Source organism: Periplaneta americana, chromosome 3, assembly GCF_040183065.1.
Source record: "Periplaneta americana isolate PAMFEO1 chromosome 3, P.americana_PAMFEO1_priV1, whole genome shotgun sequence".
NCBI classification, from domain to species: domain Eukaryota; kingdom Metazoa; phylum Arthropoda; class Insecta; order Blattodea; family Blattidae; genus Periplaneta; species Periplaneta americana.
The window spans coordinates 103,767,318-103,795,275 of NC_091119.1; the positions used below are offsets into that span (position 1 = coordinate 103,767,318).

Consider the following 27,958-nt stretch of genomic DNA (forward strand, 5'->3'; position numbering starts at 1 on the left):
GGGATCTTCCATCGATGATGCTAGCAGAGGAGTTATCAAGGGATCTCGCATAGGCGCTGGTAAAGGATTTTGGATGGGATCTAGCATGGGCGTTAACAAGGCATTTGACATGGGATCTAGCTTGGTTTCTGGCATGGGAACTGGTAAGGAATCTTGTATCGGAGTTGGCATGGGTGTTACCATTGGAGCTAATATTGGTAATGGCAAGGAATCTGACATGGAAGCAGGCATGGAATCTAATATGGGTGCTGGTATGGGATGTTGCTTGGTTGGTGACATGAGAGCCGGCACGGGATATGGCCTGGGTGATGGCAAGGCATCTGACATGGGTGATGACAAGGAATCTTGCATGAAAGTAAGCATGGAAAATGATGTGGATGTTGGTATGCGATCTGGCTTAGTTGGAGGTATAGGAGATGGCATGGGTTCTGGCAAAGCATCTCGCATTAGTGATGGCAAGGAATCCGGCATGGAAGCAGGCATGGGATCTGGTATGGGGTCTGGCTTGGTTGGTGGCATGGAATCTGACAAGGCATCTAGCATGGGTGATGCCAAGGAATCCGGCATGGAAGCAGGCATGGGATCCGGTATGGTGTCTGGCTTAGTTGGTGGCATGGAATCTGACAAGGCATCTAGCATGGGTGATGGCAAGGAATCCGGCATGGAAGTAGGCATGGAATCTGGTATGGGGTCTGGCTTGGTTGGCGAGATGGAATCTGACAAGGCATCTATCATGGGTGATGGCAAGGAATCCGACATGGGAGCCGGCATGGCATCAGACACTGGAGCTAGCATGGGTTCTCGCAAGGAATCTGGAATGGGTGATGACATGGAAGCTTGTATAGGATCTGGCAGGGGTGCTGTTATTGAACCTGATATAGGTGTTGCCATTGGAGCTGGAATGGGGTATGGCAAGGAATCTGACATGGGATCTAATATAGGTCCTTGTATGGGGTCTGGCTTGGTTGGTGGCATGGAAGCTGGCATAGGGACTTCTATGGGTACTGGCATGGGACCTGAATAGGTTGCTGACAAGGAATTCGCCATGGAATCAGACATGGGAACCAGCATGGGGTCTAGCATGGATCCTGGCATAGGCGCTGACATGGAATCTTGCACTGGTAGTGGTATTGGATCTGGCATGGGAGCTGTCATGGGTCCTGGCATATCATCTGGAATGGCTGCTGGTCTGGGTACTGGCACGGGATCTGGCAAGGATGATGTCACAGAAGTTGGCATAGGTGCCGGCGTGTAATATGTCTCGTCATCTAGTACGGGACGTGGCCCAAAAAATATATATCTTAAACAAGACCACCAGGCATTCCTTCTTCGGTGCCTACCTTCTGCTGGCATGGAAGCTGGCATGGGTAATGGCATAGGACCTGGCATAGGCGCTGACATGGAATCTTGCATTGGTAGTGGTATTGGATCTGGCATGGGAGCTGTCATGGGTCCTGGCATATCATCTGGAATTGGTGCTGGTCTGGGTACTGGCATGGGATCTGGCAAGGATGCTGTCACAGAAGTTGGCATAGGTGCCGGCGTGTAATATGTCTCATCTAGTACGGGACGTGGCCCAAAAAATATATATCTTAAACAAGACCACCAGGCATTCCTTATTCGGTGCCTACCTTCTGCTGGCATGGAAGCTGGCATGGGTAATGGCATAGGACCTGGCATAGGCGCTGACATGGAATCTTGCACTGGTAGTGGTATTGGATCTGGCATGGGAGCTGTCATGGGTCCTGGCATATCATCTGGAATTGGTGCTGGTCTGGGTACTGTCATGGGATCTGGCAAGGATGCTGTCACAGAAGTTGGCATAGGTGCCGGCGTGTAATACGTCTCGTCATCTAGTACGGGACGTGGCCCAAAAAATATATATCTTAAACAAGACCACCAGGCATTCCTTCTTCGGTGCCTACCTTCTGCTGGCATGGAAGCTGGCATGGGTAATGGCATAGGACCTGGCATAGGCGCTGACATGGAATCTTGCTCTGGTAGTGGTATTGGATCTGGCATGGGAGCTGTCATGGGTCCTGGCATATCATCTGGAATTGGTGCTGGTCTGGGTACTGGCATGGGATCTGTCAAGGATGATGTCACAGAAGTTGGCATAGGTGCCGGCGTGTAATATGTCTCGTCATCTAGTACGGGACGTGGCCCAAAAAATATATATCTTAAACAAGACCACCAGGCATTCCTTATTCGGTGCCTACCTTCTGCTGGCATGGAAGCTGGCATGGGTAATGGCATAGGACCTGGCATAGGCGCTGACATGGAATCTTGCGCTGGTAGTGGTATTGGATCTGGCATGGGAGCTGTCATGGGTCCTGGCATATCATCTGGAATTGGTGCTGGTCTGAGTACTGGCATGGGATCTGGCAAGGATGCTGTCACAGAAGTTGGCATAGGTGCCGGCGTGTAATACGTCTCGTCATCTAGTACGGGACGTGGCCCAAAAAATATATATCTTAAACAAGACCACCAGGCATTCCTTCTTCGGTGCCTACCTTCTGCTGGCATGGAAGCTGGCATGGGTAATGGCATAGGCACTGATATGGAATCTTGCACTGGTACTGGTATTGGATCTGGCAAGGATGCTGTCACAGAAGTTGGCATAGGTGCCGGCGTGTAATATGTCTCGTCATCTAGTACGGGACGTGGCCCAAAAAATATATATCTTAAACAAGACCACCAGGCATTCCTTCTTCGGTGCCTATCTTCTGCTGGCATGGAAGCTGGCATGGGTAATCGCATAGGACCTGGCATAGGCACTGATATGGAATCTTGCACTGGTAGTGGTATTGGATCTGGCATGGGAGCTGTCATGGATCCTGGCATATCATCTGGAATTGGTGCTGGTCTGGGTACTGTCATGGGATCTGGCAAGGATGCTGTCACAGAAGTTGGCATAGGTGCCGGCGTGTAATATGTCTCGTCATCTAGTACGGGACGTGGCCCAAAAAATATATATCTTAAACAAGACCACCAGGCATTCCTTCTTCGGTGCCTATCTTCTGCTGGTAGGTAATTGGAATATGGTGGTGGCATGCGATCTGGCATGGGAGATGGCATGCGGGCTGGCCTGCGAAATGGCATGTCAAATGAAATGGGAGCTGGCCCACGAAACCTATATCTTAAACGAGACCAGAGGCTCATTGCTCTTGGCGTGGGAGCTGGCATTCCAGTTGGCATGGGGGCTGGCACGGGATCTAGTATGTGACTTGACATGGGAGCTGGAATGATATCTTGCATTGAAGCTCGCATGGGGTCTGGGATTGGTTCTGGCATGGGAGTTGACATGGTTTCTGGAATAGGTACTGATATGGTATCTTGCATGGGAGCTGGCATTGAATCTATCATGGGAGATGACATAGGCGCTGGCATGGATGCTGGCCTGCGATTCGACATGGGAAGTAGCCCACAAAATAAATACCTTAAAAAACGCCAGCAGCAACTCTTCGTTCTATTGTCATCTTCTTCTTCTGGTGGGTTCTGTAATGATGGTGCTGGCACGGGTGATGGCACGGGAGGAGGCACGGGTGGTGGCACGGAATGTGGCACGGGTGGTGGCATGGGATCTAACATGTGAGCTGGGATTGGTTCTGTCATGGTAGCTGGCGTGGTTTGTGGTATTGTACCTGGCTTGTCTTCCATGTATCCTGGTAAGTCTGCAAGAAGCAAAATAAACTTGATTGTTATGCATGTGTCACTGCATTCACTTGCTTTCAGTGAATGACATAGACCTAGTAGTAAGGCGAGGATACGTATTCAACTGCATAATTTACTCTCCATTTTCAAGTCATACAAAATCATTTTGTACATGTTTTGAAAGACAGTAGTAACGAATATACAAAATTAACTGTACCTTTTTCTTCATATTTCAGGCGTTCCTGTGTATATTAACTATTGAGCATGCTATGCAGCATATTTTCAGGACTTCATGGCATAAAGCTCCAAATTAGCATACTTGGTAAAAACAATAATAATCTTAATTGTCAGCACATAATATTTTTCTCTTAACTGTACTCGATGGCGGAAATTCCTTGCATATGCAATGTGGATTGGCAAAACCAAAACAATCACACTATGCATTTGTTCCATTGCACTACTGCGCAACAAGAACCATTTCCAAAGACATCTATCTACCTGACTTCATCATCATCCATACAAGTTTTAGGTCATGTGGTCTATTAGATCTCATAATAAAGAGTAATTTTCTCTCAAACTCTTTATGGGGCTTCCCAGAAATCTTTTCCCCTAAGATAGATAGTGAAGCATAGCTTTTGGGATTCTGTGGGATCTCATACATCGCAAACGTCTCATGCAATTGTTCTCATATTTTGTATGAAATTGAGTATTGATTACAGGCCGAGTTCTTCCATTACTTCATCGCTGCGCTTATGGTCTCATTTTTATATAATACTGTTCTTCGCATAAATCTTATTTCATTAGCTGTTCTTTCCCCTTAATATATTTGCCTCACTACCATAAGTCCATTCCTGTGGAGTAACGGTCACCTCGTTTGGTCGCGAAACCAAGTGGTCCGAGTTCGAATCCCGATCGGGGCAAGTTACCTGGTTGAGGTATTTCCGGAGTTTTCCCTTAAGGGAATAAGAGCAAATGCTGGGTAACTTTCGGTGCTGGACCCCGGACTCATTTCACCTGGATTATCACCTCCATTTCATTCAGACGCTAAGTAACGTGAAATGTTGATACAACGTCGTAAAATAACTCAATAAAATAAAAAGAACTGCCATAACAGAGTACAGGGTTTGTTGAAGTCGTATTCTAGTGCTTTTCTGTACCAGGGAAGGTTTCATTACTCTATTGATCATTTACATAGTCTTGGAGTGTTTTACAGTTTTGCTCATTATTCTAAATAATTATCAAATGTTAATTTGTAGCCAATATATGTAATATCATTTGCTCTTTCTAAAATTTTGTCTTCCAAACATATTTTACTAGGGACAAGCTATTTTCGCCAGAAGGCGAAACTTTCTTTTTCTGTATTATTTCCATGTTATATTTTGCAATGATATTTTACTAATGTACTGAGTATTGTAGATCATTTTCTGTAGGTGCTATTAAAACTAGGTTATCCACAAATATTAATTAACATATTTTTAAATATCTGTTTATCTCCAACTCTTTATATCGCATGGCTCTCCATTCCTGAATAATTTTTTTCGTGTGCACTATAAACAGAAAAAGAGAAACACCGCAAATCCGTTTCACTCCTATGTTAATTTCGAGCTATTCTGAGGTCGTGTTATTCATTTTGTCTAAAATTAAATTTATCCTACCTGACTTAAAAATCCCATAACCACCTTCTCCTGTTTCACTTATTCTCAGTTGGCATCTCTTTTGATAAGTTTATTCATACACACTAACATCTATGATGGTATCACGTGTGTAGGATCTTTGGGTATATCTGTAGGCCATGGAATTTTGTTCTGACTCTGTTTTTATTGTCGTGTGTTATAAATGGCTTGTGTTCATGTAATTGATTTAGATTTTATTTTAATGTTCATTATATTGGTGATTAAGGGTGTTATGAATCATGATATGCAAATTTCCAATCCAGTATATGCCTTCGTGACTGAGGGAAACCATGAAAAACATGAGTCAAATTGGCTGGGCACGGAGTTTTAACCCAGAATTTTTCGAATATGGGCCTAAAACATTACCAGTTTTCTTTATTGCTTATCCATTTTTGTAATTTTATTGTTAGTTACAATTATAACAATAAACGTTACATTACAATAGACTATTAGGTCATGCTGTGTTGTGCAATACTGTCTAGTTGTGCAATTAAACGGTCTTCGGAGTAAACTTTGTTACTTAATCTTTCATCCAGTGTTCGCACTATGTAAGTTTTCGGGGCACTGTACTGGAATGTGACGCTTTTTAGATTGTAATAATGGTGATGGTATACCTTGCACCAAAATATATGACGGTCTTTCTTCCTGGAATTGTAAACCCTCGTAAATCCCTATCTTCTTAACCCTTAGGCGCGTGGCATAAATACAATGTGATAATGACTTCAGGAATTGGCAACTCAGCTAAATTTTATATAAGTGTCTATCTGTAGCATACAAGAGACGTCTAATTTGGGTCGGATGAGATCGGTCGAGATCGGTCGCGCTGTGAGGAGTAGAAATTTTCAGGTGTAGCTAGCTATATTGTATGTCGAGTTCTTATTGGCTACCATCGACTAATGTGTGATTCGGAGACAAATAGAAATGTCGCTCTCAAACATTCCATGTGACGTCATAGAGAGGTCGGGCTTCGCGATCAGCTGTATGCTCTGTGCTATTGAAGAGAGATAAACGTTTCAATTTCGATTATAAAGTAATTCATTTCACTTATAGAATTAGTTACAAAACACTTTGACATTTCGACGGCTTAGTGTCAAAGGACACTATCGCCAAAAATCGACTTTCTGAATTATTTGTAGTATCATGTTGTACAAAGTAGCCTTTATAATAGTGTGAAAGTAATATGTCTCTACAAGTAATAGTTTTTTTTGTTTTTTTTTTTGTTTTTTTTTTTTAAGATAGTGTTGTGTTAATTTAGACAGATGCTGAGTGTCAAACAACACTATCTAGACTTAGTTTTCTTTGACAATAATAAAATATAAACTAGAAGAACACTGAGTTGAGATAGTGTTCTTTGTCTCTAAATTATTTAACATTTCTAAGATTTTATTGGTGACACTTCCTCAGAACATACAACCAAGAATGTAATACAATCACCATACTGTTTATTGTTAAAGATTTGATAATTTTTTTATTAATAGAACACGCATTCTTAAATAAATTCAGTTTGTAAGAAGTTTACAGTTTGTAATAAACGTTCTATATCTGGACTGTACACCTTAATCTAGGTAACAGGGTTGATGAATTGGTATTAAATGATAAAACATAGGTAGCACAGTAAGCCTAAGGTTGCGGTGCATCCGGATCAATGATGAGCCCAAATGTTGGGGGGAGGGAAATTCAGGAATGCTAATGTTCAGACAGAAAACCTTTCATATTAACGTCATATTTTCAAAAATAATTTTAATATAGCTTTTCATAATCCCAGAAAGCATCAATGCAATAAATGTTATAAATATGATCACATGTCTGAACTTAAGAAGATAGAAACGGAGGCAGTTCGTCAGTCCCACATTGAAAGAAAGGAAGCAGCTCAAGTAAAAGAAAATTACAAAATTATGGCATCAGTGAACGTTCTTTACTTTTTTTAATTTTATTTCGAAGCTGTGCGCTACAATCCAAGTTTTAAAATGGAATGAGTGTTTTATAAACGTAGATTAGCTGTAGGCCTATATAATTTGACCGTGTATGCTGTAGCCAACAGAACAGCACAAAATTTTATATGAAACGAGATAATTGCAGAAAGGGAAGCTGCAGTAGTACCATCACGTCTCTTTGCTCAAATGAAAAAACTGCAGAATGGTAAAAGGTTCTATTTCATGTTCGATACTTGTGGAGGAATGTGCTTATATCAACCATGCTCCTCTACGCTGCGAATGTTTTTGACATACCTCAAATTGAACATATTTTTTTTAACCAGGACATTCACAAATGGACACAGTCCACGCGAACATTGAAAAAAAAACAACCAAACATACAGAAATATTTGATCCATCAGGGTGATACACTATACTTTAAGCTGTATCAAAAATAGAAGTGAAACAGAGTGATTTAATTATGTAAGAGAAATTCAGAAGACATTAATAAAGAACAAGAAAGTTGACACTAACGGAAACATTGTAAGATGGCTGGATATAGTGTGGTTCCAGTATCGGAAAAGTAACAGTGAACACTTATTATTTAAATACAAGTATGATGAAGAATTCCAAAAATTCAATGTACAAAGCAAGATTACACTTGGATTTAGGCTGGATAATCGTCAGCTTAAACCAAAGCATCAAGGAGCACTAAAAATATACAAGATTAGAAAATTAAAAATCTATTGCAACTGTGTAAACAGAATATTTTACCAGGAAATTACCAATTCTTTTACAATAGTTTAAAAATGGAGAACAGGAAATCGTAATATAAGATACAGTACTCAAAATGAAGAGCAATGAGTGATTATAAAATTAAGAGGAAATTTCAAATTTTTATATGAGAGGTGTAGATATTGATACTATTCAAAACATAAAATACTGAATCAAATATAATATAATATATTCATATTATAATTTTATTCAATGTCATTTAGGGCACAAATTCTGAGTTAAGTGTGTTTTCTTTTCATTACGTGCAGACAGACTTTTAAATGAACTGAATTTGTAGAATTCATTATTTTTTAAATAAATTGATCATTAATTGAATAACTTTTTCGTCCAAACCCTCATCAGCTGTGGTATATTAAAGTAACATTAGCAATATTTAAAAACACTGATGTTCTAAAATGCAATGTAAAAATGAAGATAACTTTGCTCTTTTATTATTTTATAAATGCACTGTTAAAATTATTATTTCAGATAATAGTATAAATTGATCTAATAATGATAATATTATGCTTTTATGCTGCGTAAATAATATTAACTGGTATTTTTATAATCTTACTGATATGTTCTAAGTTTAGATAATATTCCTTTATGAAGAAGAAGAAATTGATATTTGCTGCTCACCACAATAATTAAATTTATTAATTTGCATTGTCAAATAGCTATAATTTTTTATTAAAATGTTTAAATTCAATATTTTGGCATTTATTTTTAACACTGTCTACTAAATTGAAAGCTTCGTTAGTAATAAAGAACACTATCTCCAAAATGTGTTAATTTTTAAGACAATACTAAAATATTTCTAGAAAATATGTACTGTATTGTATTGTCTTTAGGTTTGTATTTGATATATATACAGTACATATGATTTAAATTTTATCAACATATCTCTTAAATTAAAGCAGTAACAATAAAATGTACACAATTAAACTGTTTTTTGCCTCCCCTGTAAAGTTGTGATTTTGGAGTTAGTGTCCTTTGACATTAGGCGTCGATTTATTCTAAGTCTCAGATATTGTGTTTCTCTTGAAATGAATAGGTGTAGTGGTCTAATAAGTGTTACATACATTTGTACGCCAATTGCTTTTAGACCTACACTTCTAAAATGTATCTTATTTATAATTAATAAGTAATGATTGCACAATAAAACATTAACGATTGTACTGTTGGGTCGAGTGAAATCAGTCGCGCATGTGTGATTTTGGTTCGATGCTTGTTTCCTGCATGTAAGGTTCCTATATTGTACTAACATAATATGAATATCCCCACAAAAAATTGATTAAATCCAACATAAATAATTAATATAAGAACATCATTAATAGTATGTTATGAAATACCATATAGGTCACTCACCATTTAAATCCAATCTACAAATGAATGTGTAGATACCAGTTTTTCACTTTACACTGCTGAACTGTACATCACTGTATATAAATCTTGCCACCCATAGATAATGTTAGGATAAAATGAATAAACTGTCTTATGAAGAAACGAATTTAACAAATACAATATTACTAAATAACAAACAAACAACAACACTAAAGAAACATGAACTGTACATATATTTTATTGATCTGTTTCCTTTCTTTGCAAAAGTGACAGAGAAATATTTAGAACTTCTTTGCGGATTGGCTTGCTCATATCAGATTTGTTTTTGTATTTCTCTTTTGTTCAAAACGGTCAGTCTGTCGAATAGTCTATCTCTGGTTAATTTTATGAGAGTTGATATGTCTTTGTCTAGTCTTGTTTTTTTTACAGTGCAGGTATATGTGCTTTAGAGCACTAAGTTGCATCCGTTCTATGTGCATATTAATATCTATACCACAATTATTTCCTACGGCAGCAGGCCCAACACACTACGTTCTTCATGCAGTAGTAGTAAAATATTAAAAAAATAATGATAATTCAGTATCACCTGTTAAATACTGAAGGATTCCTACCAAAAGTTTAGCATAAGTGTTCTCGTCATTTTCTGTGTGAAGAACTCGTAAATACTTGTATGTTACTGCCTGCTAGGTTAAATCGTTTATTTTATTCCTAATGTTCTTACTCCATACTTTTTCGATGTGCCAGGTGTAAAACAAGCGTTTATCGGGAGGGCCCATCGCAGTTACCCAAGCTTTATACAGTGCGATCCAAAAGTCCCTCCGCAGCTCCATTAGTTGTAGTAATCCTGTAGACAGCTGGTACGTAATCTTGTAGAAAGTTGACATTTTCCCATTAATTCCGGTTTGACAATCTCACATCCCCAGTCAATCATATGCTTAGCGGCCAGTGCTGCCACTTGAATTCTCTGCCTGGTGGATTCTCGGCTGCACCGTGGCTACAGAAGCACTGCGGAGAAACTTCTCGCTCGCACTGTAGTAATATCTATTGCCCAGGCACTTGGAAGTTCTTCATTCGCCTTCTAGCTTCCCGGTATAATTTAGAGTCCTAATCCAAAAATTTTGATGCCAAAGCTGGACATTTTCGTAAACCTTTATAAAATTCTTCTTTCATGTCACTCATGAAGATTTTGTGGCCAGGATACCAATTTCTTGTTTAACACAATTAAAAAACAAAAGATAGCACATTTTCATCTGTCCTATTAGATATTAAGAAAGTCCCTGGAAATCCCTGATTCATTTCATCAACTGTCATTATTGCGATAAGTTGAAATCCATAATCACCCATACCATGGGTAGGCCCTACCATCAATAATTGAGGGGTTTGCCGGAAAAAGGGCGTATACGTCAATATGGCTAAATGAGATACATGCAATCTAAGATTTTAAAACGCACCTGAATAAAATGTTATACACGCATACAGCCCTTTCCTGCAGGTATGTACAGTACAATCAAAACAAAATTCCGCTATTATAATTAGCGAATTATTCACTACATTTTAAACCGTTTTTCCGAAGAAGGGCATATAGGTCTATCCGCCTTTCTTCCGGCAAAGCCCTCAATTATTACTTTCTCTGAGCCATATGTTTTTAAAATTTCTCCCTGGGCTTTGTATTATAAGAACAAAATCTTCTTCTTTCAAAAAATGTGCTGTCATGTCAGGAGCAGTTCCTTGTGGCTTATAATCAGGGAAAGGAAGTTCATGCCCTAAAAATGTGAAGAATATGTATGCATTTATGCCGTAAAAATTGTTGATAAATATGCTACAAAGTAGTCATTATCAGTCTGAGATTATTTTAACAGAATAATAAGGTATAGGTAACTTACGTTTAGTCTATGGATTTTGAAATGCTAGCCTCATTGCTGAATGTTCCATTTATGCTGTTACAGTTCACAACTAAGCAGTGTCGTATGTTTTCTGTTGTCATTCTTTGCCTGTTGTCTCTAAGCATAGCTTTGTAGCGCGATAAATTTCGTTCTACGTCACAAGAAGTAAGAAGGGCTTGCACAAAAGCTGTGAGCTGTTCTACAGAACATTTTGTTGGTTTTTGGGGTGTTTTTCCTTCGAGAATATCTTGAATTTCTTTAAGTTGATAATATCCAGGGTTTTTGGAAAGAATATTTGCTGTTTTCTCATTCACTTTATCTCCTACATTTTTTTGGAACTGATGTTAAACTGGATATTGTTCTATCGAAATCTGCTCAAGACTGCAGTAAAGGAATACTAATTGCTAACTCAAGAGGCTCCCTATGGGGGCGCCATCGTTATGTTCAAAATTCATAAACATAAATTAGTCGTGTTTACAAGGTTACATACTTTTAAAAATGAGGGAAAGACAAATAAACATACATAATAAGCAGGTTCCCTGCATAAATGTTAAAATATGATGCTTTTATAAATAGAGGCAAAATATGCACATTAATGCACAATAAAAGTAATATAATTGTATTCAGAAATGTGTGATTCATGTAGATAATCTTTCAGCATATTCAAACAATGATAGAGAATAAATATGCAAATACATGAACTTCCTTTCCCTACTTATAATACAGAATACACTGATCACTGCTTTCTGTAACTTCCTGTATCCAGCATTACGCATCCCCTCTTCCGAAAGATTGAAGGCTTTCTCAGTATTATACAGTCCTTTTTAGTTAAGAGATGTACTGTTTCTAAACTGGATTCTGTGACAGAGTCTCGTATCTCATTCAATATGGTGTCAAATGGTATCTTGTTAGCTATCTTACTGGCTGTTTCCAGGCGCTGAGAAGAAGAGAGAAACAAATGGCCAAGGTCACTTCCATGCCCAACATGTGTGTCCGTAAATTATAACTTCCAACTCTCTTATTTTCACACTGGCCGGACAAAAAGCATTAATTTTTGCTGCCCTGTATTTGTATATATGCCTTTGTCTGTTTCACGTAGGCATGTAATACTCAACTGTGGTAACAGGAAAAATAGTGATGCTTAATGTTACTTGCTGTTTTCTGACACGCTCTAACTTACTGTATATAAAGTTTTCTCTGGTCTCCACTTCTGTGTTTTTCTTCCATTTATGAACTTCTTCTAAGTTTAGAAATGTTTCCGATTTAGTTGTGATATATTATGAATTTCATTATAATGTTTTAATCATTCATATTTGGTTGTTTCATATGAACAAAGAGAGCAATGATGTTTTGATACATTCTTACGCGTCACTGCTTTTAACTGATGCACCTGACTTTCGTGTTATTTCAGAGTTTGTTTTCTTGATTACTGAGCATCACACATTTCACATTTAAAGATTTTGTCACTTTTAAACCTATTATATACAATATTATGTTTTTTTTTTTTTTTTTTTTTTTTTTTTCCATGCCTTTTAAGATTCTTCACATGATTGAACTGCGCGTCATAATAATCGCACTTGAAGGACTTGCTTACTTTCACAACATGCTTTACTTTCTTATGAGTTTGTACATTACGTTTATAAGAAAGCTGAGGAACCACAAAACTTACATAAAAAGTATGGTTATTACTAGTTACATTATATCAATACACATCTAAATAGCACAAATAAATAGAGAAACAAATTTAACAAATTACAGAAAAAACACAGACAATTCTATGAGATTTCGAAGGCTGCCGCCAGGATGATGGCATTGGCCTACACGATATAGACCACAGTCTAATACGCGTATATATACACATACACGAGATGGCTCTTACAACGGCAGACGACCGATCTCGACCAATCTCTCCCGACCCATCAGACACGCAGAAATTGAGACTCCTGTTTGCTACAGCTAGACGCTTGTAAATTTTACCCCTTGCTCGTTTCTACAGTTAAGTGGTGAAAGGTGTGAAGGAAGGGCGTCATGTTTTGGAGCAAAGTATAAATGTAAAGGTGTCGGCTTTATATGCAATGGAGTCATTCCACGTCAGACCGGACAAATTTTTGATCTCATATTTTTAGAATTGTTTGAAACTTCTTGTATGCTTTCTAAGGGTAAAAATAAGAGACCCATATTATTTTTCTTGGCCCCAGTTCTGGTTATTTTGAGATCTATACAGCATCAAAATTATTGAAAAATTGTACACATTGGCATATACAAACATTCGTTTCTCCCATTATGTGTATCGTATGAAATCGAGGTTAGTTTCATTTGGAAGGTTAAATATCAGGCTTTTAGCCTGTGTATAATCACTTTCCATTTTTATGTATTCACAGTACTTTATGCCATAATTATTATATAGGTTAATTTTGTTGTTCATAATGTTAGCAAACTTAGAATACCATTTTTAAATTATCAGCATGTTCTCCATTTAATTATGTGTAAGTAGACCAAAATTTCATAGTGGAAAAGCAATAAATGACAGAGTAAAAAAATACTAAATAAATACGCGCATAGAGCTCTGTTGCGCTCTTAATCCCTTGTAGCGGCACACTGTTAACTGTTGGCTGAAGTCTGGCATGCGACATCACACTGGCGACTGTCAGTCCTCTTTGTTTATGTCTGGAGAAGATTGGCTGGGATATACAATACCATACCTAATCCAGGTCCAAGGCGGAATGAATTCTCTTCAGTTTGTTCCGAGATTTTCAAACGTTAGGGCATTAATAACACTGTACTATAGTATTACCGCGAGTGTGTGTGGCGTAGTTTCTGTTATTGTTTTTAGTTGGTGCAATTAGTGTGTAGGCTAATCACAATGAGTAATAACAGAACCTAGACATGATCAGTGTTTTAATCCTTTCAAAATAAGCAATCATAGTCGTAGGTTTAAGAAAGGGAAATTAAGGTGCGTGACTTCCAACATGCTTAAAAATTGAAAATGCAACACATTAAGTTGTCGTACAATCTTAGGATTTGTGAAAATTGTCATAAGAAAATTTTGTTAATGTCAAATATTAGTGAATCAAGTGCTGTTCAAACCAGCAGTGTTGATATCTTAGGCGGTTCTAGTGTCCAGAACATTGAAAAAGAAACAACAGGCAATTCGGAAATTGATAAATAATTCAGAGGTGTCAGAGGTGTCAGTGACGGACATTGATAATTTTAATGAAAGTTTGATGTCAAGGGTGAGACATCAATTAAGAAGAAGAAATTATCACAGAAGAATTATCCCTAACAGAAATATCAGAAAATAAAACAGACACATAAGGAAAAGATTTTTCGCGTTGAGAAAAAAGGAAGTAGAAACAACACCAGATGAGAAGAGTAGCGGTGACATAATTAATAAGCTACCAGAGTGTTTCGGAAACACTATTGACTTCTGTCAATACTATATATTTGAAGAGTGGTCATACAGTAAAATTAGGGAACACTGTGATGCATCTAACCACATGATCAGTGTTGCAAAAAACTTAGCTGCAGAGAGGGGAATTCTCTCAAATCCAGAATCTAGAATTGGATAAACTTTAGACACATCCATAGTGGAAAAAGTACTTAATTGACCATTACACTAATAATGATATAAGTCGCATCATGGCGAGAAAGTAAAACTTCGTTTCTGTAAAAGAAGACGGCCACAAAGTACAGAAACAGAAAAGATTATTGTTATCAGATTTAAAAGAAACATTTTGAGCTTTTAAGATTAAATATTCAGACATACAAATTAGTTTTTAAAAATTTGCGGAACTAAGACCAAAACAATGTGTGCTTCCTGGAGCGAGTAGTACTCATTCAGTCTGTATGTGTGTGGTCATCATGAGAATATAAAGTTGTTAATTGATGGTGGAAACATTGCGAAATTAACAGCCAATCTACGACTGAGAAATTACAAAGATATGATTTCACAGATTGTATGTAACCCTGTATCCCTTAAATTTTATTTTTGTTCCTTCAATCGAACAAAAAATTTGACAGAAATAAAAAACATCAAGGTTAAATTTCCTTTATATTTGTCCTGTTTGAAGTGGAATGACTCAATGAAGATATTTGGTGGCCAAGGAGGTGGAACTCCATGCCGAAGATAACTCCCAGATCTTGTGAGAAGAAAGTAATTATAGAGGATTTCACGTTAAGAAAAAAGCATTGATTATAGGCCTATGGGTCTTGCCTAATACGAGCGCTCCAAAAGTCGCTCACATTAAAATTATGGTGTCTATATTGAGTAATGCAGTTGGAAAGTGCTATCGGCTACCGCATCATGGGTATTAACAGCAACAAACCTTGTCGTCATTGCGATGTGTATGTATACACTGACGCTTGCAATAGTTCTTTGTTTATTGCTCGGCAAACATGTCGTTTTCCAAAGAGCAACGAGGTTTCGTTGTTGAACATTATTTTTCCAGTCGTCCTTGTACACGTGTTGTAGACGAATTTCGCAGGAATTATCCGGATGTGGTAGTGCCCAACAATTCGACCATAACGAGAGTAATCGTCAGTTTCAGGGAATGTGGATCAGTTGCAGACAAGAAGAGAACCAGGAGACCGGCCATTTTAACTCCTGCTAAACTGGCTGAGGTGAGAAATGTGATGGAGCGTTCGCCTTCAAAACGTTCGCGGACACTCTGAGCTCCACTCTTAGAGTTCATGTGGAAGTGCTCAGAGAGCGATGAAGCGGTTACATTTTCGTGCTTATCATGTACGCAGTGTTCAAGAATTCAAGGAGCCTAATAAACAAAATCGCGTAGTGTACTGTAGCTTACATGGTTGCGGTCATTAGTTGACAACCATGGAATTGCAGAGCTTGACCGTGTGTTCTTCACAGGTGAGGCGTGGTTTCACCTTAGTGGTTACATGAACAGTCAAAACTCTCGAATTTGGTCCACCGAAAATCCACATGTGTTCCATGAAACCCCCTTACACTCTAAAGAAATTGGAGTGTAGTGTGCCGTTTCACGTCGTCGTATAGTGGGCTCCACTTTCTTTGAAACTACAGTGCCCAGTGTTGTGTACATAGATATCATTATACAGTTTATTGCGCTTCTTGACAGTGATGAATGTGATTGTTGGTTCCAGCAGGACAGTGCCATATGTCACACATCTAATGAAACCATGCAGTTTTTGCGCGAGCTTTTGGGTGAGCGTATCATTTTTCGAGGATTGTAGCGTCCATGACCTCCTATTTGACGTCCCCAGATTTCTTTATGTGGGGTTATCTTAAAGGAAGGGTATACAAAAACAGACCGCACACTCTGGAGGAACTAAAGAGTACCATAACAACGGAGATTAACAACATCAGTGTACGCGTGCTCAAAAAAGTGGCCGCAAACATGGTAAAAAGAGTTCGTACATGCCACTGTAAGTATAACACGGTACATGTCATGAACTGGGTGCGCGGTAGCAAACTCTGTCTCTGGCGTCAGCCGTTGTACAGACCGCTTATTTAGTCCTGACAGCTCAGCGACGCGAAAGAGGGGAAAAGTTCCGGAGTAGAGATAAGGGCGAGCGGCCGGTAAAGGAATGCAGTACAGCTTAATTGTACTGGAAACATGCCGCTCCACCGCACGCATGACATCCCGATCGCTTCGAAGGCAAGCAAATGAATAACCCATACACCCCTTGGCGTAACTAAATGGATTCGCCTGATCTAGGCGCACATCTCCGGCGACTGTCAGGACTAAATAATCGTACTGTACACTCCAAGTGGCGGGGATTACCAGTCTTACAGTAGTTTGAGGGTTTGAGTGAAAATTGTTTGTTTTTTGTGTTTGTAAATAGTGATTGTACATATTTTTGTGTTAGGTTTAATAGAGCTACTTCATTCTGTACATACAAGTAAGTTTCATCATAAGGTCATTTGTTTTAATAATAATTTCTGGAAAATGTTAATATAAATAATGTTTATGCTATCTTTCTCAGTCAAAATATGTCCTACGACCGTATATTGCATAACTGAAATATAAATTTAATTGGTCTAGTTCTAAGGACTAACATTATGACGTACTATTGAAAGTAGCTATTGCGAAAACAAAACAAGAAAAAATGCCTTTTGTATGCGCTATTGCTACCTGCTCAAACAGCCTACAACAAGGATTTCTGCCCGCGCGAGTATCACTTTCCACAGATTCCCTAAATAAGATGTGCGTAGGAAAAGATGGGCATATTTGTGTAAAAGGGAAGATTCTTTCAATGAAGAAAACGCAACAGTCTGATCTTATCATTTTGGTGAAAATTATTATGAAAGGGATCTTAAAACGGAGCTTCCAACTTTGAAACATAAATGGATATTACGTGAATGAGCTAGGCCTATACCGAATTCTAATCCCGAATCAAATAATGATCCTTCAGAACGCCGGACCCAACGCATGGAGAGGAGAAATAACAAAAAGATCCTAGAAAATGTGTTGGATTCCAGCGTCTCGAACACGGGAGAAAATTATTGTCCTGCAATTAATAATGGAAATGAACAAGTGTTCACTAATCCTAGTATCTCTGACACGAAAAAATTGATATTTTGAAAAAAAAAATTGTTGAAATCCGAAAATGAGATGCTTTCGGACCAAATTACAGAGCTAGAAGAAACTTTGAAGGAATTAAAACATTAAAATATGCACTTAGAAGCCCGTATTAAGACTTTTGAAAATGAAAGTATTAAATTATCCTCCATTTTCAGTCCTCAAAAAAATCCGTGTTAATAACTAGAAGAGCAGTAACTTGAAGGGGGAAAAAGTCGAAGATGTTGCTGTAGCAGTCACGTTACGAGCTCTGTCTAAAACGCCTATGATTTTAAAAGACAACTTAAATATCCATTACCTTCTCCTCGAACATTACAAAGGCATCTCTTCACCATAAAATGCATGTAGGTTTGATCTCTTTTAGTTTTGAGATCTTAAAATATAATATAAATAATACGATTGACATGGAAAAAGACATAATAATAATAATAATAATAATAATAATAATAATAATAATAATAATAATAATAATAAATGCAAGTGCAGCATAGCATTTCTTACGACAATACATTTGACTGTTTAGCAGGCTTGTGTACCCACGGGGCGTGAAACGCTCGCGTCAATTTAAAAATATCGTGATTGCTCCACGCCAGTTCCTTCTTGCTGGAAAGCGTGGTCCGTTCACACGGAAGGACAAAGTAGTCAGTCGAGACGTAGCCATGGTTAGTTGCTGAAGAATGTATGGCAGGGATCGGAGAAAATGTCATCGTGATCATTAGCAATAGTGCTGTCGAAGGGGCAGCGCAGTAAACTGTCTTTGCTTCACTCTCTCCCTTCCAATCAACTCCCCTACAACTCCAGTACACAGACATTTATCAGTGGATACCTGATTGTATTAGATTGTTTCTTTCTCAAAACCTTCAACGTCTGTTCGGAAACGTGTGTTTAAGGAAGAATGGGAGGAACAGTAGGTGTGCATATGGTGACAATGTAGACGCCTCTTCTGTTCTAAAATTATAATAGACACTTAAAAATCAAACATCTAGCGACATTACGACACGTCATAAGATTATCACGAAATCATAGGTAAGCATGAACATATCCAATGTAATTGTAAATGGAAATGTATGCAGTAGAAAATAAGTATAAAAATAATTTTCTTTTCGTAGGGCTAGACGGAGTCAAGCAATTAAAATATAGAAGAACGAAATTCAAATAACAGTTCCAGTATTAAATTATGATGGAACAAACTGAGTCAAAGGGAACTCCATGCAAGTTATATTATTGCTTTGGAAATCGCAAAATAAGGAAGGGGGGCTATCAATTAATTTCAAGAAAATAAAATACATGGTTGTGGGTAGTCGCAGCAAGGTAAATTTAGATACTGGGGATACACAAATAGAAAATTCTGAATCATTCAAATATTTGGGTGTTACCCTCAACAGTCAGGCCAAAAGTGATGAAGATAATAATAAGATTGGCCAAGGAAAGCGGGCCATAAGACAATTAAATACACTCCTGTGGAATGACAAGGTAACAAGGAAAACTAAGACAAGTATATATAAAACTATAATAGAAAGTATATGTACCTATGGATCTGAAACTTGGGAAATGAGAGACAGGATGAAGAAGAAATTGTTGGCTCTAAAAATGGATTACTGGCGCCGTAGTTGTCAAGTTTCGAGGATGGACCACATTAGGAATCAGGATGTCCGAAATATAATGCAGGTATCAGGAGATATCTTACAATCAGTGGAAACTAAACGCCTGATATGGTATGGGCATCTCCAGAGAATGTCAGCCGACCGCTGGCCTAATAAGGTCTTCAACTGGACTCCCCCGGAAAAAAAGAGAAGAGGAAGGCCAATGAAGAAATGGAGCGAGGAGGTTCAGGAGGATATGGTCTGCAGGGATCTACAAATGGGCGATTGTCAAAACCGGAGTACCTGGAAGTTGAGAAGCGGGAGACGGCGACAGCCGTAAAATTACTCGCAATACATACATACAAATCGTAAAATCATTGAAGTGCTAAAATAAAAGACAATTCATTAAAACATGTCAGAATAAAGTTGCTAACATTATTTGTCCCGAATAATCTGATGTTTTTAACAGTATGAAATTATCCACACAGACATTACAAAGGAGGATAAGGGATATTGAAACACTAGCTGAACGAGAAATAAAATCAAAGATGCATGAACAGTGGTCTAATCTCTCGTTTCAGGTGAAAACACAGATATTGATGCAGTATAAATGGTAATGTTCATCCGCGGAGTTACGAATTATCTCTCTGTATACGAATATTTGCTCGATGTCATTACACTCGAAGGAAATACAATAAGAGAAAAGTTATGCCAAGCATGAAGAAAATATATAGAAGAAACGAATCTGAACAGAAAGTAATTAGTATCTATAGTAACATACGGGACTCGAAATACGACTTTAAAAAAGTCTACTAGGTGGACTAACGTGATATTAAGAGAGCTGGAAATAAGTGAGGACATTAAACGTTGTCATTGTATAACACACCAGACTGGCTTAGAATTATTTAAAATGCTCTCCATAGAAAATATCTATAGTATTATCATAGGTCGCCTGCCGCGACCCTACATAGCCGCTATGTTTGTCTCTACATTCGATATATTTCCGAACAATTTTTTTCTGAACTAAAACTTGTAAAATCTAAACAAAGATCGTGACTAGCAGACGAAAATTTACGAGTTGTATTAAGAGTGGCAATTTGTGAAGTATTTTCCTAGGTTGTTGTAGCACAGCAAACATAAAGGTGAAATACAATACAATCTGTTCATCTATAAAACAATATTGTGTAGTCTACGTCAAATGATTGGGTTGAGAGTCCGCCACTGGGATCCGAACGGAGTGCTCTATACTCCTCGACTAATATTACATCTTACGTACTGCGGCTTGCGTCCAGTGATGTCATCGCGAGTACAAAATTGCCGACGGCTGGGTTATATGTTCAGTTTCAGCGAATGAAATCGTTTCTTGCAAAGAAGAAAACACAAGAGAAGGAGATGGTGGGTTAGGCAGTGGACACTACAACGCAAAGCTTTGGGAGCTTGAAGATTTATTGAAGGAGAACTTAAAAATCATCCTGAGGATTTCAAAAATTCGTTAAGAATGACAGAGGTACAATTTGAAGATTTGTTTGAGCGAGTTCGACTTCTTATAACAAAATATGACACAAAAACTGTATGAAACAAACAATAACTGCCAAAACAGAACTAGAATGTCACTTGAAATAGTTTATTTTCATTAACCAGGCAGCTTTAGGTTTGTAGATCTCATGGGTAGACTTTTCTGATCTCTCACTCTCAGAAATTTTCCTCATTTCCTGGCAAAAAACTTTTCAAGTTTTTAAATTTCATTATAAATTCCTTCGGTCCAAATGTTGGTATATTTAGGGTAGCAGACATTCGTTTATCCGCTGCTGCTTGTTTATCACGATCCCGATACTCGCCCAATGTTGGATTGTACAGAACATGTTTTATTTGATACCTATACTTCCAAAAATTGTATTGTATCACTCTTACTAAATCTAAAAACAAAGCTAACAAGACATCTTGCTTCACTAAAGCCAGGCGGCTTACGACTGAAAATCAAACATGTTTGATCCCGTCACGACCGAATCGTGAGCTTTTGACGTCACCGGCAAGCTTACTACACCGCGTTCACATGGATAGTGGCTTACGAAAGCGTACTTGACAGAAGCGTTTCACGCCCCGTGGGAAATGATGATACGCATTCTTATAGATAATATTTTACGATCCGACAGCGCAGTAACCCCTGCCATTCTTCATACTGCTGTATATGAATTGAAGAATATAGGCCTAAGGATGAGAGGATTCGTAAATGACATGAGGCCGTGTAATATGTGGATTCTGTTAAAGTGTCCAAAATAAAACCCAATTTCAGAATACTAACGTTCCTGAAATAAGTATATGGGCTTTTTGTGATGTGCCACATGCGCTGAAATTCTTAAGAAACGATCTTCTTGATAGTGGTTTTGAAATTTGTGAATGAGAATACATTTTTAAAACTTCTGAATTACAAAAAAAGAGATCTGAAATACACATACAAGATACAAAATGATCATTTAACTCTGTGTGGAATGGAGAAGCAAAATGTAAGAAAGGTCGCAGAAGTTCTTTCTAATACAATATCCAAAACCATTTTGCACCTTATTCCCGAAGAAAAGCATGTATCAGAATTCATAAAATGTGTTAATGATGGATTCGATGTGTTGAACTCTAGCCAGCCACTAAATATAATTTAAAGATCATCTACGGCATAGAAACTGAAAAACAGGATCAAGTTTAAGATTAATTATTTCAATTGTTCAACTTAATGCGTGTAGTGGTAAGAAAGTTATTTTGCCATTTCAGAAAGGATTTTTGATTTTTATAAAGAGTGTTCGAGGTCTGTTTGAGGAACTGAAGAGAGACAACTACAAGTATCTTATGACATCTAGATTAAATCATTTCCGTCAGTAGCTAGCTGTTTCCAGCAAGATAGACCTATTCTTATATAACAGCTTCATGTCAGAGTTTTTAATTTATAGATCCTAAAGCACAGTTTAGGAATCACAACACAACTTTTCTGCTCCATTTTATAGTTTTTCTCAGAATTGAATAGTAGAACAGATATTGACTTACTCTGTGTACATATTTGTTCTATTGAATGATGCAAGAGAGCTTTCACACAGCCTCCTCTAGCATTTTCCTTTCTTCCTAGTGTCACCAAGTACAAAGTGCTGGCCATCCTAACTCCTCTCTTCTTTCGTATTTCGAAATCTAAAGAAGACGCCATCCTCCCTATATAATACGCTCTCTTCTACTGTTAAATTATTTTCATCTTCAACGAAAGACTTCGGAAGCTCTCTGTTGCTTCTTATTGTACCGTAAACCCTTGTCTTTCTTTCAAGAAAATGCCGTAGATAGAAGTTCGGTTCCAGAAAGTGTATATCGTGTCTATTTCTAATCTCTTTCCTTCAGTAGCATATGAGTATATTTCCATGTTACATATACGTTGTTATGACCTCACTTACCATTCTCACGAGAATGCCGTGTTTTACTAATTTTCCAGAATTGCATGTCCATACTCTTAGACGGCTTCTCTAAAGAATAATTTCCTCATTCAGGGACAGTTTCAACTGAAATTTTATTGACGGTTTGTGAATGTGTCCTTACGCTATAAATTTTTAGGGGAAGGAGGGGAGAAGGATCCAAAGGTAATAAGAAACTTCCTATTCAATAATATGTTACGACAATTAAAAGCCTGTGACTTAATCTACAAAAGTTGACATATGACAAAACAAACCCTTACGTAAAACCAGAAATCTCCGTGGCCCCCGACACCTACAGCTGGCCACCTAACTATGGAGATTTCCGTAGCCAGACGCCAATGTTTTAAGTAATAGTGCTCATTGTATTTTGCTGCGTGTATGCATATATTATAGTGTTACTGTTTTCCTCCGTTTTTAATGCATGTCTGTGGCGCGTAAGCTTTCACACTTTGTACAACGGATGACGTAGAGAAGGGCGGGGCTTGCCTCGTAGTCTGCGCGTCGAGTACCGTGTTATAGCCTACCTACCGTGGTATAGGTCTCGCAAGTAGAGAATACCGAAGGAAGGAATGCGAATGAAACAATGCGATAAGGAAGAGCGGCGGACAGGAAAGGTCATGAGATAGATTAAATGATATTCAAGAGTACAGTCGGAAGAGAAATGACATCTATAGAATGAGTCTTGCGTTATGATAGTTACATCACGACTTTAGTTCGTTCCGTTGCATGTGAATACGTGACTTGTATCGCACGGTATTATTATTTCATTCATAAACATATGTTACGCGTTTAATTAGCTTCAAATTTTTCTCTTGCTACGTTCTTCATTTCCACAACTGTGTCCTCATATGTTCATCTTGTTGGAAGAGACAGTACTTCAATCGGCCAGCATTTCTCGCCCCCTCGGCGTGCCTACATATACACGTCAAAACAGACAGCAACGCCACCATTGCTTTTCGGTAATCGTTCCTTGCGCGAGCTATACATGCGTTACTGAACGGGGCTGCAATTTTCAGCATATGTTGTGAAAAATGATGTAACTTAAGTTAAACCTGATGTAAGTAAATGTAACAAATTCATCTTTATAAATACATGTGAACGTATTAGGACATAAATACAGACGGTATACCAAAAAATTGTTATAATAAGGTCTACCCATTTATTCATCCATAGAAACCTATTAAGATGTGCGCTACTTTTGGATCGCTCTGTACATTGTACAAGCTATGTGATAGGTAGACGTTTCTATGGCAACTGGTCATTTGATGGAATAGCCCCATATGTTCAATGCTTTTTTCTTAAAGTGAAATCTTCTATAGGGGATTCTAAATAGACAGAGTAATTAAATAACATTATTTCATGATATGAATACTAAGCTTTAGGTTGTTCCATGTTAATTTATCTACGTAGGCCTATTTCCATGATTTCAATTTGGATTAAGTTCAACAATCCTTTGATGATTTTTCACAATAACATGAAGCTTCAAAATTCAGGTTTCTCAAAACTTTAAATTTTGAGTTGTTTTCTTTTCTAAATGGGCTGTCGATATTGTATTCCTCCTCTGACTGTCTGCACACTTGGTTAAGAAACAACGATTTAAAAATATGATACGATTATATTTACTGTCATATTAAAAAGCTAGAGAATTTCATGTTAAAATGTTTAATGTTCTTGCTTTCTCTCAAGAACCTAATGTATTTTAAACTTCAAACATTTAAGAATAGATTCTACGAATTGTGACTAATTCAACAAGTGAATCGGGCGACTAGTGAGAACTGGTTACATGACATCTCTGGATAAATGCCATATTCGCTACTAATAAGAATTCAAGTCTCCTGAACTTGTGCACAGAGTCCGTAGATATCCAGAGTACCACAATCCTTTGCGCCGGAAAACCGACAAATCAGTCATTGCAATTCCAGCGCAGCGCTCGCTATTTGTCGTATATGCTACAGTTGTATAGGAATGAAATAATATAGTCTAAGTCAGAATCAAATAACCTACTCTTAATTTTAAGGGCCACGGACACTGCCTAAATTGAGCTTTACTTTAAATATTCCTATCCCAAGAGTGTTGAAATGGAATAACAATGGCGGCCGATTAGCTGATTGCGCTACTCTGGGTATCCACGAGCTGCTTGTGCATAGCTGAAAGCAATTGTATACTTCGGGATGTAAACAGTTACTGTACCTTCCCGGCTATCGAATTGGAAATAATGAAGTCCAGCCTCCAAATTCTTCAGATTCTGCGGGTCCCCCTGCCTGACTCTCTTCTCCCACTCCGCATTCCAGTTGTTAAATGCCCGCTGTTGGTCGCTGCTCGAAGCCTCCACCATCATCGGCGTTTCCATCTTGTCATTTTCTTCTTGTCGATCTAAAAGGAAGTGTAATTCTTGGTTAAAATCTTCGTAATACACTGATTGGTAACTACGAAGAGGATAAATGGGTAGCTACTGTCCAGCCGAATGCTTATGTCGCATCCCGGTTTGCCCCAAACGTTTCTCCTGTCCTCTCTGTAAGAACTAGTGGATACTCTTCTCTGCAAATATTTGCTGTACAGAATTGGAAATTTACGTAGTATTATACAACTGTTTAAAATAATTTAAAAGAAAGGGCACGGTTAAGTAAGTAGGCCTAACTGCTATGTGATTTCCCCTGTTTGGACGACCCTGCGAAATAACCACTCGGACGGACAGTAGTATGGTAACTTGTACGTCTCCAAACTATTAAAAATAAGTGAATCATAAAAGTGAAGTCTGAAAAGGAATCAAAAGATGAATCGCATAGTAACGGTTACTTCTAGTATAGGTACAGTATAACCTAAAAGAAAAATACATTCAGGGAACTGAAATGATGGAAGTTTAGACTTTCATTTAAAATGAAATTAATTTATCCATATTCTTTTATTCACAGATGGCTCCTAAATGTTGTGTGATTGTGTACCAGCAATTACCAGAGTGCTATAAGTGAGAGTGTTATGTTACAGTTCTCAAATTTCCAAATGAAAAGGATAAGTTATGTGGCTAGAAGCTACTCGTATATCTCGAAGTGTCTTCACGTCAACAAAGCATTCAATTGTGTATATTAAACACTTTGAAATATAAGAATTAGACACGGATTATCATTTAGTTGTATCCCCTATTAGAATACCATAACCATGGAATAAAAGAAAGAATAAAAATTTCAAGCAAGAAAATAATAGGCTTAGGTCTATATTTAAAATAGATTTATTGAGAGATAGTAGTATTCAATGGCTTTATGAATGTAGAATAAAGGAACACCTTCAACAAATCAAAATTTCAGGAAACATAGAAGAAGAATGAAATAACTTTACATATATTTAAAAAAGGCTGCATTTGAATTTAGTGCCCTAAAAATTATAGGCAAAAGAGAAAAAAAGGCATACCAAAATCGAATGAAGATATCAAAAATGGTAAAGGGGAAGCATATCTCCGATTTTTACAATAAAAAAACTTGAAGATGAAATAGTACAGTAGAAAGTGGGCAATTGCATTGATTAATGCACAAAATTGCTTTATCCTCGCCAGATATGCAATAGCTTCCTCTACATAATCTGCGGTCTTTAACCGTAACAAAAAATACATTCAGTCATTCAGTCATTCATTCATTCATTGTTCTCCCAAGTCCAGGTTTTCCACTGCAAACCCAGCGTTCTCCAATCTTTCCTATTTTCTGCCTGCCTGTTTGTTTCCTCATATGATCCATATATCTTATTCTCGTCTATCATCTCAGATCTTTTTCTGCCCCCAACTCTTCTCCCTTTCTCCTTTCCTTCCATTGCATCCTTCAGTAGGCAGTGTCTTCTCAGCCAATGACCCAACCAATTCCTTTTCCCCTTCCTGATCATTTTCAACATCATTCTTTCTTCACCCTCTCTTTCCAACACAGCTTCATTTCTTATTCTGTCTGTCCAATTCTCATGTTCCATTCTTCTCCATATCTACATTTCAAATCCTTTTATTCTCTTCTCTTCATTTCGTCGTAATGTCCATATTTCTGCTCTACAAAATGCTAAACTCCATACGAAGCACTTTACTATCTTTCTTAGTTCTTTTCCCAAAGGTCCGCAGAAGATGTTCCTTTTTCTATTAAAAGCTTCCTTCGCTATTGCTAGCCTCCTTTTGCAACTCCCCACTATTTTCCCACCTCCCTCCTGATATTCCCATCACATCCACTCTGTTTGTTCTTATTGCTTTCTTCAAATTTTCCAACTTACCTGGCTGCAGAGTAGCTCCTGTTCCAGTTGCAGTCGTCAGTCTTCTTTCTTCTTTTTCGTGTTCTGGCATGAATCGTCCTTCTCCTGTATCCCCCACCCGGACATCCGATTGGGGGGATAGTTTACGTCCGGAATTTTTTACGGGAGAAAAACTCATCATGCAGTTATTTGTAATACTATTCTTCTTGGGATAAATAAATGCGGAAGCTTCCCATTGCTTTCCGCACACCACTCTCTCTTTCGCATCTTAAAAGATCCCAGGGGGCCCCAGCGTGGAGGTGAGGAGAGTGGATTTGACTAATTAGGCCCTCCGGACTTCACCGAAATTCACCACAAGGGTTAAATATCAGTTCCATCAGGGTTTTTGACCCGATCAGAGACCGGGAAATCCCAATTAGTCTTTGCCCCCCTTATTGAGTCTAAAGCATTATGAAGGTCATCGATGTGAAAAGGCCAACTAAGATCCTTATCGAACATGATACCAAGAAAGTTAGGCTTCCAGGATGATTTATGATTAAAGTTATGTCATTGAAATACTAGATATGTGAAATTAACATTATTACCTACTAAGAAATAAACATGATGTTCTGGCTACATTAAGAATAAAATAATTAGAACGACACCATTTTTAAATTCACAAATACCATTAATTATTAATTTTCAGTTTGCGCAATACCTAGATGTGAAACAGGAACAAGATGAAGTTAAACTTATGTGAAGATTAAAGAAACTAGCACTTCAATATTATTAATTTATGCAGTGATAAGAGAGATTTTGAAACAAATGCTGTGTGGATTGGGGGCACACAGGTAGGCTTGGGATAATTTGTATTGTTCTATGAAAGCCCCTTGAATCTTAGTGTCCCTGAGTGAAAATATGTCTAGCAGAGCTCACATTT

At 37.9% G+C, this 27,958-nt stretch overlaps 1 protein-coding gene across 1 annotated transcript; it reads right to left on the minus strand.

The window, feature by feature from the left end:
- Nucleotides 1-1,051: 1,051 nt before the first annotated feature.
- Nucleotides 1,052-27,900, minus strand: LOC138697042 (tetra-peptide repeat homeobox protein 1-like). Its single transcript, XM_069822635.1, has 4 exons — nucleotides 27,061-27,900; nucleotides 25,015-25,197; nucleotides 3,014-3,674; nucleotides 1,052-1,136 (listed from the first exon to the last, which is right to left on the minus strand). Exons 1-4 carry the CDS (start codon nucleotides 27,218-27,220, stop codon nucleotides 1,052-1,054), a joined length of 1,089 nt encoding a protein of 362 aa, XP_069678736.1. The 5' UTR covers nucleotides 27,221-27,900.
- Between the last annotated feature and the right edge of the window lie 58 nt (nucleotides 27,901-27,958).

Coding starts and splice junctions, on each gene's coding strand:
- LOC138697042 (XM_069822635.1), bottom strand. CDS start 27,220: ATGATGAGTTTTTCTCCCGTAAAAAATTCCGGACGTAAACTATCCCCC. Junction 25,198..27,060: donor AGGAGCTACTCTGCAGCCAG/GTAAGTTGGAAA, acceptor ACTTCCTTTTAG/ATCGACAAGAAGAAAATGAC. Junction 1,137..3,013: donor TACCTACCAGCAGAAGATAG/GCACCGAAGAAG, acceptor CTCCCATGCCAG/ATCCAATACCACTACCAGTG.